General features: G+C 35.3%; 1 protein-coding gene across 1 annotated transcript in view; it reads left to right on the top strand.

Annotated features, from left to right (window-relative positions):
- LRRC9 (leucine rich repeat containing 9) overlaps nucleotides 1–18,755 on the top strand; it is a 95,216-nt gene extending 76,461 nt beyond the window's left edge. The window contains exons 27-32 of the mRNA XM_024133083.1: nucleotides 5,274–5,491; nucleotides 7,380–7,448; nucleotides 11,785–11,925; nucleotides 16,196–16,340; nucleotides 17,791–17,959; nucleotides 18,716–18,755. Coding sequence (XP_023988851.1) covers nucleotides 5,274–5,491; nucleotides 7,380–7,448; nucleotides 11,785–11,925; nucleotides 16,196–16,340; nucleotides 17,791–17,959; nucleotides 18,716–18,755 — 782 coding nt within the window. The remainder of the gene's footprint in view (nucleotides 1–5,273; nucleotides 5,492–7,379; nucleotides 7,449–11,784; nucleotides 11,926–16,195; nucleotides 16,341–17,790; nucleotides 17,960–18,715) is intronic.
- Nucleotides 18,756–19,323: the final 568 nt, after the last annotated feature.

Genomic DNA, 19,323 nt, shown 5'->3' on the forward strand with positions numbered 1-19,323 from the left:
ATATATTAGAGACCTAAATGTAAGGCTAGACACTATAAAACTCTTCGAGGAAAACATAGGAAGAACACTCTTTGACATAAACCACAGCAAGATCCTTTCTGACCCACCCTTTTTGTTTTGAAATAAAAACAGAAATAAACAAATGGGACCTAATGAAACTTAAAAGCTTTTGCACAGCAAAGGATACCATAAACAAGACCAAAAGACAACCCTCAGAATGGGAGAAAATATTTGCAAATGAATCAACGGACAAAGGATTAATCTCCAAAATATATAAACAGCCCATGCAGCTCAATATCAAAACAACAAACAACCCAATCCAAAAATGGGCAGAAGATCTAAATAGACGTTTCTCCAAAGAAGATATACAGATTGCCAACAAACACATGAAAGGATGCTCACCATCACTGATCATGGAAGTTCCTTAAAAAACTAAAAATAGAACTATCATATGACCCAGCAATCCCACTATGGGCATATACCCTAGAAAACCATAATTCAGAAAGAGTCATGTACCAGAATGTTCATTGCAACACATTTACAATAGCCAGAACATGGAAGTAACCTAAGTATCCATCAACAGATGAATGGATAAAGAAGATGTGGCACATATATACAATGGAATATTACTCAGCCATAAAAAGAAACAAAATTGAGCTATTTGTAGTGAGGTGGATGGACCTAGACTCTGTCATACAGAGTGTAGTAAGTCAGAAAGAGAAAAGCAAATACCATATGCTAACACATAAATATGGAATCTAAAAAAAAAAAAGAAAAAATGGTTCTGATGAACCTAGGGGCAGGACAGGAATAAAGATGTAGATGACACATGTAGAGAATGGACTTGAGGACGTGGGGAGGGGGAAGGGTAAGCTGGGATGAAGTGAGAGAGTAGCACTGACATATATACACTACCAAATGTAAAACAGCTAGCTAGTGGGAAGCAGCTGCATCGCACAGGGTGATCAGCTCGGTGCTTTGTGACCACTTAGAGGGGTGGGATAGGGAGGGTGGCAGGGTGGTGCAAGAGGGAGGGGATATGGGGATATATGTATACATATATCTGATTCACTTTGTTATACACCAGCAACTAACACAATATTGTAAAGCAATTATACTCCAATAAAGATATTAAAGAAAAATGAACTGTTAAGGGAAATAAATAATATCTCATAAGTAAAAAAATTTAGAAGTAAATAAATAAGTGGGAGTTTTCTAACAATGGCAAATTCTGCTAGTTAAATATAAGATCCCTGAAATCACATTTAGCACTGTTGTTTTGGAGTTTTCTTTCTTACATATGTTTAGTGAGCATTCTAAAATGAAAAATAGCCAAAAATATGCTACTGTAGACATTATTCAGCACTTAAAGCTATTTCACGTGATTTTTATACCACTGGACTTTATTAAAGTGACTGTCCAGGGCTTCCCTGGTGGTGCAGTGGTTGACAGTCCGCCTGCCGATGCAGGGGACACGCGTTCGTGCCCCGGTCCGGGAAGATCCCACATGCCGCGGAGCGGCTGGGACCGCGAGTCATGGCCGCTGAGCCTGCGCGTCTGGAGCCTGTGCTCCGCAACGGGAGAGGCCACCACAGTGAGAGGCCTGCGTACCGCAAAAAAAAAAAAAAAAAAAAAAGTGACCGTCCAAATACATAATTTCATGAAAGTAATATATTAACACAACTGAGTCATTTTTCTCAGTCTGACTTGAATAGTCTTTTTTTCATTCTTAACTAAGGCACTGGTAATGTTTCAAAGTCTGTGATTTGATTCTGTGAGCAATTTTATTGAAGGTTATGATGTTATCAATTTCTCTAAGGAATAAAACAAAATAAGGTAACTTTCTCATATTTCATCAATTCTGAGACACCCACTTTTTATATTTTAACATGTCTTGAAATCAGGTTGTATCTTAATTGATGGCATAACATAGTTTATCTAGCCATGTTTTTTATCCTTTCTTAGTATACACAAAATATTGACATATCTTAACAATTGTTGGCGTCTTAAGTTCGATGAAATATGTTAAATTACAAAGAGAAGAATTCCAAGAAAGTGGGATCACATGTTCAGTAATATATTAGTTTGCTAGGACTGCCATAACAAAGTCACAGCCTGGGTGGCTTAAACAAAAATTTATTTCCTCACAGTTCTGGAGGCCAGAAGTCCAAGATCAAGATATCAGCAGGGTTGGTCACTTCTGAGGGCCTCTCTTCTTGGCTCATAATTGTACTCTGTATCTTCACATGGTCTTCCCTCTGTGTCCTAATCTCCTCTTCACATAAGGACACCAGTGATATTGGATTAGTGATCACCCAATGACCTCATTTAACGTTAGTTACCTCTTTAAAGACCGAAATACAGCCATGTTCTGAGGGGCTAGGGGTTAAGACTTTCACATATTAATTGGGGGGGACACAATTCAGTCCAGTAACAAAGAGGATAAATAGTGGATGAAAGATAGAATGGCACAGAAGCAGCATTGTAAAAGGTCTAGGGTAGGCCTGGTGTTGCCACTTTTACGTCATTGAGCAAGACAGTTTCTCTCACCCTCAGTTTTCTGATCATTAAAAAAGGATAGGGGCTTCCCTGGTGGCGCAGTGGTTGCGCGTCCGCCTGCCGATGCAGGGGAACCGGGTTCGCGCCCCGGTCTGGGAGGATCCCACGTGCCGCGGAGCGGCTGGGCCCGTGAGCCGTGGCCGCTGGGCCTGCGCGGCCGGAGCCTGTGCTCCGCAGGGGGAGAGGCCGCAACAGTGAGAGGCCAGCGTACCGCAAAAAAAAAAAAAAAAGGATAATATTTTCCCTGTCCTATTTTAAGAATCTAATAGAAAACACACATAAAAGCATTTGGTCGACTCAAGGGTTCTCTTCTTATATAAGTTATCATTCATACTTATAAAACTATTGATTGCTGCAGCTGAGAGAAATCATAGGTTATAATGAAAGGATTGAGGTTTTAATGAACATAATAAATTCTTAATTTTTTAATGTAGTTGCAGTGCAAAAATATGTTGAGAAAGAAATAACAGCATAATTAAGGTATATTCTTCCAACCTAACATTACAACAAATTAGTTTATTTTAATAAATAATTAGATATACCTATTTGAATACCTATTAGAATAACCCAGTATACTCAGGAAGTGTATCTTTTTTTTTTTTTTTGCTTTTCTAACTACTTCCTGGTGCATTTTGGTCTTTTTTTTTAAAGTTGTTTTTCTTTGTTTGTTTTTAAAATTAAATTATAGTTGATTTACAATGCTGTGTTAGTTTCTGGTGTACATCAAAGTGATTCAGTTATACATTTATATAATCTTTTTCATATTCTTTTCCATTATGACTTATTACAGGATATTGAATATAGTTCCCTGTGCTACACAGAAGGCTCTTGTTGTTTATCCATTCTATATATAATAGTTTGCATCTGCTAGTCCCAAACTCCAGTACATATTTCCCCCAGCCCCTCTCCCTCTTGGTAACCACAAGTCTGTTCTCTATGTCTGTGAGTCTGTTTCTGTTTTGTGGATGGGTTCATTTGTGTCATATTTTAGATTCCACATTTAAGTGATATCATATGGTATTTGTCTTTCTCTTTCTGACTTACTTTGGTTAGTATGATAATCTCTAGGTCCATCCATGTAGCTGCAAATGGCACTATCTCATTCTTTTTTATGGCTGAGTAACATTCCATTGTATCTATGTACCATATCTTCTTTATCCATTCATCTCTTGATGGACATTTAGGTTGCTTCCATGTCTTGGATATTGTAAATAGTGCTGCAATGAACATTGGGGTGCATGTATCTTTTTGAATTATGGTTTTCTCCAGATATATGCCCAGGAGTGGGATTGCTGGATCATATGGCAACTCTATTTTTAGTTTTTTCAGGCACCTCCATATTGTTTTGCATAGTGGCTACACCAATTTACATTCCCACCAACAGTGTAGGAGGATTCCCTTTTCTCCACAACCTCTCCAGCATCCGTTATTTATAGACTTTTTTTTTAACATCTTTATTGGAGGATAATTGCTTTACATTGTTGTGTTAGTTGCTGCTGTATAACAAAGTGAATCAGCTATATGTATACATATATCCCCATATCTCCTCCCTCTTGCGTCTCCCTGCCACCCTCCCTATCCCACCTCTCTAGGTGGTCACAAAAGACCAAGCTGATCTCCCTGTGCTATGCGGCTGCTTCTCACTAGCTATCTGTTTTACATTTGGTAGTGTATATATGTCCATGCCACTCTCTCACTTCATCCCAGCTTACCCTTCCCCCTCCCCAAGTCATTAAGTCCACTCTCTAAGTCTGCGTCTTTATTACTGTCCTGCCCCTAGGTTCTTCAGAACCATTTTTTTTTTTTAGATTCTATATATATGTGTGAGCATACGGTATTTGTTTTTCTCTTTCTGACTTACTTCACTCTGTATGACAGATTCTAGGTCCATCCACCTCACTACAAATAACTCAATTTTGTTTCTTTTTATGGCTGAGTAATATTCCATTGTATATATGTGCCACATCTTCTTTATCCATTCATCTGATGGGAATGTAAATTGATACAGCCACTATGGACAACCGTATGGAGGTTCCTTGAAAAACTGAAAATAGAACTACCATATGACCCACCAATCCCACTACTGGGCATATACCCTGAGAAAACCATAACTCAAAAAAGAGTCATGTACCACAATGTTCATTGCAGCACTATTTACAACAGCCAGGACATAGAAGCAACCTAAGTGTCTATAGACTTTTTAATGACGGCCATTCTGACCAGTGTGAGGTGGTACCTCATTGTAGTTTTGATTTGCATTTCTCTAATAATTAGCAATGTTGAGCATCTTTTCATATGCTTCAGCCATCTGTATGCCTTCTTTGGAGAAATGTCTATTTAGGCCCTCTGCCCATTTTTTTGATTGGGTTGTTTTTTTGTTATTGAGCTGTATGAGCGAGGAAGCATATCTCCTGCAGCACTTTTATACATCTACTTTTATCAGTATCAAGTATTTTAGCACTTAACTGTTGAACAGACAGATTGGGTCAATTCAGTACATTTTGTACATCATATCTTAAAGGAGAAATTTTGCCAAATGTTATTTGATGATGATGCTACCTTCCTGTAAATTACATTTCTGTTTCTCCTTGGAAATATGTTCTTTTTAATACTTCACTTCTTAAAGAATCATTTGATAAAAAATATTTAAATGAAGATAGATAACTTTTATTCAGTTTGGGCTCACTTGACATATCATGAGTTATCTTTTTCAGGGAATGAAATCAGTCAAGTTGAAGGGCTTGACAACTTAGAGGTCCTTCAGGAATTGGTAGTGGACCATAACCGCATCAGAGCCTTTAATGATAGTGCCTTTGCCAAACCAAGCTCTCTGTTGGCACTTCACCTAGAGGAAAACAGACTACAAGAGCTGAGCAAATTACAACCTTTGGTAAAACTAGAGAAACTCTTCCTAGGATATAATAAAATCCAGGTAACATTGTTTATGAGATATACAAGACTTAACTCCTTTGAATATAAAGCTTCCAAGCACACCAATGAAAATTTTGCTAGTGTGTTATTTATCATTTATATGACATGTAAATACTCTGGGATGCAGAAATGCTCACCATGCTGCTAGACTTATAAACCCAACCAACCCACATCCATCTACCTGCAGATCCTCTAAGAGATATTTTTTGTTCCTGACTTCTCTTGGTCCAAACTATTTGCGCATCTCAATCCCAGACTCCCTCTGCCCCTTTAAACTTAACATATGTACTTGGTCTACCTGACATTTGAATCAACTCCTGATAATGGACTTCGACTTGGCTTTAATAATCCATCTTTCCCCACTCAAGGCTTCCTAAGCTAGCATCCTGCATTTGTTTCACCTGCTCATAATTCAGCCTATTTCCATTAGGCCACTGCCCCAACTGAGCCTGCCCAAACTCTCTTCTGAGATAGTATGCAGATAAGAGGGTTGAAGGTATACACATACAGCCCTAACATTTCTCTCAGTGTTTTGCTGATGATCGGTTAGCCCTCCTTTTACCAATTTTGATATTTCTGCCCATACCTCTAAGACAATCTTGAAGACAAACTGAACTGTATACTGCCCCGCAAGGGCAGGGACCATGTCTTTCTTGCCCACATTTGTATTAGTATATAGCAAAGCATCTGGTACATAGTAGATACATGATCAATATTTGTTAGTGGCTCTTCTTGCTGGAGTTCAGGAAGCCTTTTCTGGAGTGATATAAAAGCCTGTACAAGGCTACAAGGAAATCATGAGCAGTGCCTCTTTCTACACAGCAACTAGGAAATACATATACAGAGAAAATTACATACAACTCACACATCAAGGGTCAAACAACATTCATCTGAGAAAAAGCTTGCCAAAACTGGCAATGGTTCTTCCAAAGCTTTATCCAGAAGAAATCTAAATTAGGATAATTGCTATCCTATAGGAACTCTTTCCAGTGATAGCAACTGAGCTAACATAAAGGATATGTCAAATCAGACTTACATGAATCTGAGACCTTACCCAGTATCAAGCTTTACTAATAATTTCAAGGATACACAGGGTCTGGGGCATTCCTGTGGCTTCTCAAATTCCACTTCCAAGTGATCTAAAATAGGTCTAAAAATTTTTATAGTTACTAGATGAACTGGCTAAACCCACTAGTCATCCCAAATAAGAAGAGGAGCATATCAATAACTTCGTTTTATTACTATGAACTAGCAACAACCTGAAGCTGATCTTGTTGCCTAAATTTTGTCAGCAATAGCATTTTAGAAATAACTTTGCAGAAACTAAAATGTATTTGCAAACTTTCACCAATGTTAAATAGATAATAATAAATAATCCCATCCAGTAGCAAAGGCAAGTCATTCAACTAGAGAAATAGTTTTTCAACTATATACATTCCCATCAAATATATCAGTATTAAGTCCATTCAATTTGACATGCTCCTTCATGGTTAAGGTTGTGTTTGATATGCACCTTTGAAATTGTTTAGACTAGATTCACCTCTTTTTCTACACATCTAGGTCAATCCTCTTGGGAATTAACCAAATATAATCTGAGTTTAGAATAGATCATAAGTCTTCTGAAAAAAATATGGTCTTTCCTAGTAAGGGCTGCTGTATGGCCTATATCCCATGTTAGCAGGTCGTCTTTACCCAGTCATGTATTTGGAATCAATAGTACACAGATCTGTCTTTAATCAACAGTACAGAATATTGTCAATCAAGCTCACTTCAGAAGATTCAATCATGAACTCGTTACAATCCAACACTTACATATAATTACTTCAAATCAGCATATATTTAAAGATGTTGGGTCTAACCAAATAACTTACTGCTTAATTTTTTAATAGGATATGGCAGAACTGGAAAAACTTGATGGTATCTCTTCCCTCAGAGAGCTTACAGTTTATGGCAATCCAGTGAGTGTGTTATTTTTCTAATTTATTAGTTAATTTATTTTAAATATAATTTATAGTTGTATATAAGTTATTTTTATAAAATATGAGAAAAGATTTAATTTTATCTGTTTCCAAATGCATAAACAGTTATCCAAGCACAATTTATTGACTAGCGTCTTCTTCTAACTGATTACAATATAAACTGTCATTATCATATACAAGAGGGTCTACTTCTTGGTTCTACTTTGTATTCATTGGCCTATTTGTCAATCCCTATAACATTACACTGTGTTAATTACTAAAGTTTTACATTAAGTCTTGATGTCCAGTAGAGTAAGCACCTCTAATTTTCCTTGTCTTCCAAATTCTCTTTTTTTTTCTTCACTGTCTTGGCTATCCTTGGCCCTTTACACTTCCTATGAGTTTCAAGAAACAGCTTCTCAAGTTATATGAGAATCTTGCTGATATTTTAATTGGAATTGCACTGAATTTATACATTAATTTTGGGAAAAATTTGCCACCTTTCCCGTTGGAGTCTTTGAAGGGATCAAATAAGTAGCATCCTTACTCACCTAACATTTGAACGAATTGAGAAATATGACAGTGGCAGATAGAGAGCTGAGAATATTTTGCTTAGCTTAGTGAGAAAGCCAAATGGGCCTGCTAACAGATGCCAAAAGTAAGTCATGATGACCCAGTAGCAGGAAATACTTCACTGAGGCCTTTCCACATGGGAGGAGAGGTTCTCCTGGAGGAGCAGAAGGCATTCTCCCAGCAATAAGCTCCTTCTCAAGAGGAAAGACAGGAGCTAAACATACCCAGTTTAATCTTCCCAGATTGGGACTTCCCTGGTGGCGCAGTGGTTAAGAATCCACCTGCCAATGCAGGGGACAAGGGTTCAAGCCCTGGTCCAGGAAGATCCCACGTGCCGCAGAGCAACTAAGCCCATGCGCCACAACTACTGAAGCCCACGCACCTAGAGGCTGTGCTCCACAACAAGAGAAGCCACTGCTATGAGCAGCCCGCGCACCACAACGAAGGGTAGCCCCCGCTTGCCACAACTAGAGAAAGCCCATGTGCAGCAGCAAAGACCCAATGCAGCCAAAAATAAATAAATTTATTTAAAAAAATAAATCTTTCCAGATTTATCAGTTAAGTCTCTCTACTTCCCCGAGTGAAGGAGTGAAGGGACTGAGAGAGCCAGTAGTGCCACATCATAGAGCTATTTCCACCAAGAAAGAAATACAATAAGCAGTCTCCCCTAATATTTATAGCATTCAGCCTTCTCTTTCACAAACACAAATATCTCTGTGTTTATTTTATGTCCTTCAATAAAGGTCTGTGATTTTCTCCTAAAGGTTTTAATCATCTTTGGTTAGATTTATTCTGTTGTTTTAATAGCTGTTTTAAACAATATCTTTTTATATTTTTCTAGTTGTTTGTTGCTAAAGTATAGAAATTCTGATTTTTGCATATTACTCTTTATCCAGGAAGCTTGAACTCTCTTTTAAATTCTAATGGATTGTAAATTTTGTTGGATTTTCTCTGTAGACAATCATAGTATCTACAAATAATGACTCTTTCTTTCCATTCCTATGGTTTTATTTCCTTTACTTCTCTCAGTGTGCTGACTAGGACTTCTAGTACAGTGCTGAATAAACACACTGATAGTTACTGACCTCAGAAGAATGCTTCTAAATTGTCACTATTAAATATGTTTGCTGTAGGTTATGGGTAGATAACCTTCAACATTTTAAGGCAGTTCCTTTCTAATTCCAGTTTACTACTTGTTTTTATCAGGAATGGACACTGGATTTTAACTAATTGGTAATACAGTATTTCTCTTTAATCTGTTAATATGCAAATTACATTAATAGATTCTGGTGCTAAACCATCCTTAAATTCCTGGGATGAATACTACTTGGTCATCTTTTATACTTTATTGGATTCAATTTGCTAAAATTTCATGTAGCATATCTCTATGGAAATAAGTAAAATTATTCTGTAATTTTACTTTATTATACTATTCTTTTCAAGTTCATCAAGGCTGTTCTTGCCTCATGAAATTAATTGGGGAGTTCTCCCTCTTTTTCTAGTCTATGAATTAATTTATATAAAAGAAGACTCGTGTGTTCCTTGAAGGATAATTAGATCCTGTCTCTAAAACCATGTGAACTTAATATTTTTTGAAGTTCGATTTTAAACTACTTACTCAAACTCTTTAATGGATATATATTATCTAACCATTTTCTATTAAACTGATAAGAACAGATACTACACTTGTTCTTAACAAAAAGGTGAGAAGCAATTTCTTATTTATTCAAAAGTCAATATTGAGAACTTATGTTTTTCAATAAAATTGTCCTTTTATCTAAATTTTAGATAATACTTTAGATAATACTTTTAGATAATCATAATACTTTCATTAATTTTAAAAATCTCTACTATATTTGTGTTTTGTCACCTTTTTTATATCTAAATTTGTTGGCTTTTTTTGCTTTTTCTCTTTTATTCTTGATGAGTCTTACTAAAGGTTTGTCTATCATATTAATCTCTTCAAATAACCATATTTTGGTTTTATCAAGTGTAATTTTTCTTTTTTGTTCATTAATTTCTACCCTTTATCTTTAGTTTCTTGGAATTTACTTTTTTAAAATATTCTGGAGTAGAATGCCTAGCTCATTAATTTTTAATATTTCTTCTAAATGAATAAATTTTAGGTTACAAAATACTGCTTTAGCAACAGCCTAAAAGTTATGATATGTCATGTTTTTCCTGCTATTTCTTAGAATCTACTTTACAGGGACTTCCCTGGTGGTCCAGTGGTTAAGATTTTGCCCTCCAATGCAGTGGGTGTGGATTTGATCCCTGGTCAGGGAGCTAGGATCCCACATGCCTTGCAGCCAAAAAACCAAAACATGAAACAGAAGCAATATTATAACAAATTCAATAGACTTTTAAAAAAATGGTCCACATCAAAAAAAAAAATCTTAGAATCTACTTTACAAAAGATTTCTTCTTTAATCTGTGAATTATTGAGGCGTATGTGTGTTAATTTCAAATCTATTAGGTATTTTTAGTTATCTCGTTATTATTTATTTCTAGTGTTATTACCTTTTAATCGGAAGAGACAGTCTATTTATACATTCTTTGGTTTTATGAAACTGGCTTTGTGGCCTTGAATGTGCTCATTTTTTTAACTCAATTTATGGTTTAGAGGTCTCTCTCCATTAATGTATATGTATCTACTACATTTTAAAAAAATAGTTTATTCCCTTCTGATGATAATCTTTCTTTCTTTCTTTTGTTATCACAAACAGTGCTGCATACTTCTTCTGTGTTATCAGTACCCCAGATCATCCCTATATTCAGAGATTTGCTAGAAGATTTGCTAAAAGTCAAGGGACTTAGCATATAGCTATACTCACGGCTAAGATTTATTACTGTGACGTAATGAGGATACACAGCCAGGTGATGAAGGAAAAACATGTGGGCAGAGTCTGGAGGAATCCATGTGCAGGCTTCCTTATGCTCTTTCCCTCACATGAGGGGATCACACAGTGTGTACTCTTCACACACCAACAAAAATGTAGCAACAAATGTGTTATATTTCTGCCCAGGAAATCCCATTAGACTTAATAGCATTCAAGGGTTTTTTTGGAAGCTGGTCATGTAGGTACCCTGTGCCAATCACATACCAAAATTCCAGACTCCCAGGAGAGCAGGTTGAACATGAATCCTATTGTTTGTATAAGCAGTCTAGGCATAGTGAACTACCCTTATCAGTTAAGGAATGGTGGGAGAGCTTCCAAAATCCAAGTACCAAACACTTGTCAAGAGCTCCTTGCAAACAGATCCTTCTAAAGATAACAGCCTCAAGCCTACTATGTTAACACTTTCTACACTTTCTTACGTACATATGCAAGTATTTTTACAGTAGGTTAATACTATGAAGTGATGGATCATATAGTTCAACAGATGTGTATTGAATTAAACTGCATAGTGCCTATGGGAAATTATCATACAAGTTTCAAACTAATTACTTATAAGTGAACTTTTATAATATAATCCTATTCATGAGTTGGGATTGCCTGTAGTTAATGAACAATATCATATACTCTAAAAAGAGACTAAATCTCCAAGTGGTAGCCTTGGTTAAAAAAAAAAAAAAACTTCTCATCTTCATTTGGCATAACAGGGAATTGAGAAATCTTTCAAAAAGGGAGTTCGTATTCATATTATTTAATACTACAAATTAGCTGTTACCTGTCATCTCTGCTGTCTATGCTTCTCTATAAAGGTTAATCTTTGAAATAAAAAGTTTTTTTAAGGAATGAATTGTTTTAACTTTATTCAGATTTGTAGAAAAATGCTACATCGCCACGTGCTTATATTTCGACTGCCTAATTTACAGATGTTAGATGGAATCCCTGTGAATTCAGATGATAGGGCAAAAGCTGAATTTCACTTCTCTGAACCACAAGCAAAGAAAAATTTGGTAATAATTCTATTATTTACACTTTTCCTTTTAAAATACATAAATTATTAGTAGATGAACATTCTGTCATGAGTTTTTACTTAAATGTTTAAACCTGATGTATGATGTTTTTCTAGATAATTTTAGTATGTATTTGGTGATTACTGTCAAAAGCAGATTGATCTGGTGAATAGAGCACATACACATAGAAGCTAGGAAAGCTCCTTATTCAAAAAACATACTTTGACATAGAGAAAATTATTTTAAACTGTGTACCTCTTGCTCCATATGTCAGATAATGCTAGAAGGTAAGAAATTGTAACGTATCACTCTTATAAACAGTGACTAACAATAAAACTCTCTCCACTTAGGAGATAGAAAGGGAAGGAAGGAACAATGACCTCAAACTCTCTGGACTGTGTAGTTCATCTAACAAGGGAGGTGTGTGTGTGCCTCTTTTCTTGTATATTGGCAGAATAATTGGGCCTTTTTTTTTTGTGGTACGCGGGCCTCTCACTGTTGTGGCCTCTCCCGTTGCGGCTCCGGACGCGCAGGCTCAGTGGCCATGGCTCACGGGCCTATACGCTCCGCGAAATGTGGGATCTTCCCGGGCCGGGGCACGAACCCGTATCCCCTGCATCGGCAGGCGGACTCTCAACCACTGCGCCACCAGGGAAGCCCATATTGGGCCTTTTGCCTATGAATCCTAGTAGGGTATCTGAGCATGACAGGGAAGAGGTTAGAGAGAGAAGCCACAAAAGCATATCATTTGGAAATTCTATCATTGACCACCAGGATTCTTCATAACTATCTTAAAAGACTAAATTTAACACAGAAAAGCTATGGTTTTTGAACAAAGAAGTAATACTATTAGAGCTGTGCCTTTGCAAGGTTTAAGGAAGAAGGAGATGGAGGCAGAGAAACCAGCTAAGAGGCTTTTAGAATAATCCAAGAGAGAGATTATGAAGACCTGGACTAAGGTGGGGCAGTGAGAATGTAAATGAACCTCTACTGTCAGTGAAAGCCAGAGAGCAAGGGCATTAGTCAGTGAACAAAGATTACTTTTAAAAGTTAAACTGAAGAGGAACGAGATAAGACTACTGTGATGCTTTCATTTATCTCACTGGTTTACCCAACACTCTCCACTCCCTTTGTAAAACAAACTAACGAGTTCCCAGAGCAAATTGAACGTCTGATAACTAGTAGGCTACTCTCTAAGCTCCCTTCTGCCTTCAGCAATAGATTCACATATTTATTGAGTCGGCTGTGTTTTTTCAAAAACTTATAACTTTTATTTTAAATAAACAGATACACAAGTACAAATTTTAAATTATTATTTCTATGTTTCTATGAAAGCCAAATGGGATTCTCTGTAAAGTCTGGAAAAAGATCAATTACACAAATCACAAATAATTGATTACACATACACAAATAATATCAAATTAGGTTGGGAGGAAAAAAACATGCAAAATAAGGAAGAAAATTATAAAAATTCAGACAAATATGTGGGAAAATTTCTTTAAATCTAGACAGTTTCTTGTATTCAAATTTTCTCCACATGTTGTTGAATTCTTGCTACTTTAACAAAACCAAAACTGGAAATTGTAGGTAAAACCCTTAAGGGTGGATTTATCAATCAGATAAAATACCAGTCAAGGGACTCTTTCTTAAAGAAAAGGCCTTGGCCCTTCATCAAAAGATGTGTGGGCACATGTACTTTTATGTTTTAAAATTTTTTTAAAGAATTATAAAAAGAATTATAGATCTAATTCTTATTATTCCCTGACTTTTTAAAAGTAACCAAAGGGATTCTATTATGGGTCAAAACAGCTATAGAGACCTGTGAAACTTAGAGCTGTACAATGTTAATAAATATTATCTAGATTAGGCAGAGGAAATTGGTTCATTTATGGGTTATATTTACAAATGTTTTTCTAAAAACTATGCTTTGTGAAAAAAATCTTAGCTACTAATCTGTATAATTAAGAGACAGCACCATCTAATGTCATCTACCGAATTATTGTCACAGTCTCTAGTCTTTAAAAGAGAATAATTAAAATTTAGTTCAATGAATTACGCCTCCTTTCCCTTTCTCTTATATTCCATGAGCAAGTCACTTCTTGCTTCCAGAAGTGGAAAACTAAAGGAAACTTTAGTCTCTTATTGCTGTTGTAACAAATTACCTCAAATTTGGTGTCTTAAAACAACACAAATTTATTATCCTACAATTCTGGAGGTCGTAAGTCCAAAAAATCAGTCTTACAGAGCTAAAATCACAAGTATCGGCAGGGCTGCATACCTTCTGGAAGCTCTAGGAGAGAATTTGTTCTTTGCCTTTCAAACTTCTAGAGGCTATCTGCATTCCTTGGCTCATGGCCCTCTTCCAGCAATGGCATCACTTTGACCTCTGCTTCCATCATCACATCTTCTCTCCCACTGACCCTCCCTGCCTCCCTCTTATAAGGACCCTTGTGATTGTATTGAGCCCACCTAGATAATCCAGGATATTCTCCCCATCTCAAAATCCTTAATTTAATTATGCCTGTAAAGTCCTTTTTTGCCACGTAAAGCATTCACAGGTTTTAGAGATTAGGATGTGGACATTTTTGGGGGGCAGGATTATTCTGTCTATCATACCACATATGTGAGGTCTCCAGTGAGAGACCTATACAAATTGTAACATTATATTTTATAAATTCTATTTTAAGGTAATGTTGGCTACATTTAAAAAATTCCATATAACTTCATAAATACTAAATTCCATATAAAGAAATCACTTAGAGCAACTTTAAAGATCCCAATTTCCATATATTTTTTAATTAGTTTCATATAGCAAAAAAAAATACATAAACTCAAATTGTAGTCAATGATGGATGATTATTTCACTAAAGGTTTTGCTTGTTGGCTATTCTTTTCTACTTCTCATATAGTGAACTAAGATTTTTCCCATTCTATACTACCATGTTGTCTTCAGTGATTCTAGATACCTATTCTTGCCATTCAAATCGGTGCCATACACAAGAATTTAATTATCTTTCCATTTACTCTATATGTAAATATTTTATTTAAAAATTGGGTTTTAAAGAATTCATTTATATATGGTTAGTAAAATAAAGGGGGTATTTGAAGTCTTTATTTCAGAGAAATCTATTGTAAGATGCAATAATAATTTTTATTTTCTTGGCTAGAAAAAAATTGAGCTATTCATTTAGCTGTTCAGAGACACAAGAACAGAATACTTTTCAAGTTTTATCAGTTCAGTCTAATGTATTTTTCTTTGTTTTAGTTGCTGCTGTTCTTTCTTTTTAACAGCAAATAAAGAGGAAATAAATGAAATCTAAAGTTGTCCTTTAAACCAGAACATTTTGGTGCTCTGGTTTCAGAAGAAAATTTGACAATATTCTAGTTTAATGATGGGAAGAAACTCCCATGAAGGAATTACGGAATTTGGGATCAGCTTTAGTAAAAGGCCTGATACCTTAGTGCTCATTACGAAGCTGCATTTTGGTTACATTTACTGAAATATAGGGAAATGGGTAATTTTACACAAATGGAAAAAGCCTGTATCTCTAAATAAATTGAATCATATATTCAGAATTCATATTTTTTAAAGTATAAACAAGATCAGTCTTACTGAAGACAGAGCAGGCATAAATTTCTAGGGAAGCCAAGTGTCTCCAGCCTAAAATACTTCTCTCCTCCATTTGCTGATTCCTGAAAATCTTTTAAAAGCCTCTTAATTCTCAACTAACATAAAATGTAAACACTGTTTAGAGAGTTAGCACACTCATTAAAAGTGATTGTTATAAGATGCTTTTCTTAGTCCCCATTTTATTTACTTGTTTGTTTTTGAAAAACTAATTAACTGCAAGACACCTAGGGAGGTAATGTGAGGAACACAAAGATGTAGAAGATACAACTCTTACCATCTAGAAATTCCTGTTCAGAAAAAAAGAAATCACAAAGGGGTAAAGGCTTAATTCTCATTTTCTTAATTCTACACTTACCTTGTTAAGACTCTTTGGAATGGGGAGGTGCCATCACCCTAGACTGTTGTAATGAGTACAATGCAGTCTGAAAAAAACAGAACATAAGGTTCTGAGAGAGGTTAAGGGCCCCAAAATCTGTCTGTTTCAGTTTTTGCCTCATACAAACTCTGAGTTTAGGGAAGCATATAATTTCTGACCTAAAAAATTTTAAGGTGATTATCAAGTGGGGCTTGTGGTAAGGCTAAGACGACTGATCTGAGTTTTAGAGATAAGGCATTCTTAATTTTTCTTTTATTATGTAGTTTATTCCTGTTACCAACTCTCTTGTGGATGGTGGATCATTTGGCCAAGTGAAAGCTCCTCCCATAAAGATAACAAATGTAATTCTGCCTGGTGGATTTAGCCATTACTTGGGATCTGACTTCACTTTAACTCCTGAAGTTGAAGGTATTTTGACAGTTTCTGAGTGAATGTAAAAAAACAAAAACACTTCATTTGAAACAAAAATCTCACTTTGATTTCTAATACTACTTAAAATTGCATATTTTACATTTACATTTCCTAAAATTGAATGTTTGTTCAAGTTTCATGTGACCATTCTGATTTCAAAGAATCTATAGTATTTTTTGGTTCTACTCAACTACTAATATGTTGTAACTAAACATTTGCTTGCAATTTGAACTTTATGATACTTGCACAATTGTTCTTGACATTTCTTTTCAAAGCTTTTATTACATTTTATAATAAAATATTACATTTTGTATTTCATAGCAAATGACTACTAAAACCTGTAGCACATCCTGCTAAAAGTAGAAATCAGAGGTTTAAAAATATTGGTAACAACAGACTCTTGGGGTTCAAAGGGTATCTTACAGAGAGAAGATCAAACTTCATCCTTGAAACCACTATATTATTTTATATATTCATGAAGCTATTAGTAGGGAAGTGTTTCAAGAGGTAGCTCTCTAAAGGAAGGGAGTATATTAAAAGGACAAGGCATGGAAATGTTTCATTCTATTATATATTTTCATTCAGACTTAGATCATGCCTTTTCTCTAATTCCAGATCTTCACTGGCTACCATTTTGGTGAAATTGGGGGTAGCTACTCTTTTCCCTGAGGGCTCACCTCTTCCATTCTTTTTAACATCCCACTTTGCCTCAGACTACTGTTAGACAATAAAACTGAACATCACAATATCAATAAAATGATCTCTAAGCCTACTAAGAATATGCAATTATTTTTAAAGGAAACTCAGTTAAAAGAAATCCAACATAATTTACTCTAAGATGTTATTTTTTAACTTATTTTTCATACTTCTACATACTTATGCCTTCAAGATTTTAATCATAGTGAGAAATTAAATGCTTTTGTCCAGTAGATAGAACTATCAGTAAAACTAGACATACCAAATTGTTACTAGCCTCCTTAATAGTACAGTGTCATCACTGTCATCTTCAGGAATGTCTTCAATATCTTTGGGGGGGGGCATTAGTTCAACCCTGGATTCATTTCCATAACTTTCTTCTCAGATATCTTTAAGATTCATTATGCAACTACTTTTTTAGGATTTTCTGGAAAAGTCCTATTTCTTTCCTATTTTCTGTGTTGCCTCAAATTTTGTTTTGAAAAGTATGGTCATTTTATCGATACATTTATTATAGCACACAGCTCTGGATATTTTTGTTTTTAAAAATTACCAAGAAGGAATCAAATTGATCCACTAGCTCAGAAAAATTTAAGCAGCATTAAGTGCTAGAAATATAGTCCAATTTTAATTTGTATTTAAAATTTTTAATTCATGTTATGAAATATGTATAGCACACAGTCAACTGAAGGACAACCAAACCTTATTAATTTATTAATGCTTTTCATTGTTTCATAATTCCTAATTTCAGACAAAAAAGACAAGAATTCAGGGATTCTAACAAGTAATCCTCAGAGCATCCATGCAGGAATAGCTTTTCGGCAACTCAGAGGGATAAATCTCTCTCCATCTCTTTTATCACATCAGAATATGGCATCTCCAAGTGCACAAATATACCAGAGCAACCAAGATGAGGGAAGGTAAAGCTATTCTGTGTTTTAATATCACTTGTCATCATTAAAAAAAAAAACAACTTCCCAAATTTGCTTGTCAGCTATAGAAATAGGAAACTACTATTAATTGGGAACTACTATCATGGGAACTACTTTTAATTGTATTCTCTCCCAAGTCACTTCTAATCACTGAATACGCAAAGCAGTTCACTTTTATTTTGAACAACAGATAAATTCAACTCTGAAATCACAAAGGCTGAGAATTATGTAAATTCTTCAAGCTTCTTATAATTCCCAGTCGCCCTTCCTCCAATTTGGATCCTAGCCCTAGAGGCCAGCTGAAGGCCTAAGAACATGCTACTTCTCATTAAGAATTCACTCTGCTGCTCAACACCTGTCCACCCAGATTTCCAGTTAATACCTGTCCTCTAGCTTCTTTGTAGCCAATCTCTGGAGCGTCTATTAGAGTGACCTAGCAGCAGATCTAGCTTAAGCCTGGTGCTTGCTGTACTGACTTCCCTGCTATAATCAGTCGTGTCCCACTGAGAATATATTTAGTGAGTGTAATATATTGATACCATAGTTTGATATCAATGGATTATCCTCATGATAACCTGATTTATAGATAGCCAAAAATAGGATATTATTCTCTCTTGTGTTGTCTTTTTGAAATTGTACACATACAAAATACAAAAATTATTTACTGCAGAATTACCTTAAGTGAGCTGATCCATTAAGAAATTGTCACCATTACTTGACTCATAAACATTTTGTTTCTGACAGAATTCCTGGCAGACACTTTCCAAGATCAAATCGAATGTAACTGCCTAAAGAGAAATGAATATATACCAAGAAACCTATTTCTGTTTAGTAGTTGTGCAAAAACTAGCAGACAGTGTCGGTGATAAAAAATATAAGATAATCACGTTACTTATGTTACTGAAGCACTTCAGTTCCATATGAAGATAATCTCTATCATCCTTGATGAATTTTATTTAATATCATCTTTCTTAAACTTTCTTTATGGTTATCTTAATTATTCATTTGATTTTCTATGTTAGAAAAATCATGAAATATATCATACAACAATTTGAAAAGATACAAGTGACATAAAACAAAGTTCAAAGAATCAAATGTTTAGTCCTGGGGTATTGGAAGCATTTAGTTGTAAAATCTCATTTTGGCTTCTCATATAAAGATACTAACAAAAGGTAATTTTAGGAAATAAGCATACTTTCATTTGTAGAATATCTGTTCATTTAGGCTTACCTAAAGCTAAAGCACACATTTCTTACCAAACACAACTATTACTAAAGCAAGTTGAGTTTTGCTAGTTGAACTATAGATTAGTTTTTTAGGACTATATTTTGAAAAAAATAGCCTCAAACTGA

This window comes from Physeter macrocephalus, chromosome 11 (genome assembly GCF_002837175.3).
Source record: "Physeter macrocephalus isolate SW-GA chromosome 11, ASM283717v5, whole genome shotgun sequence".
Taxonomy (NCBI): domain Eukaryota; kingdom Metazoa; phylum Chordata; class Mammalia; order Artiodactyla; family Physeteridae; genus Physeter; species Physeter macrocephalus.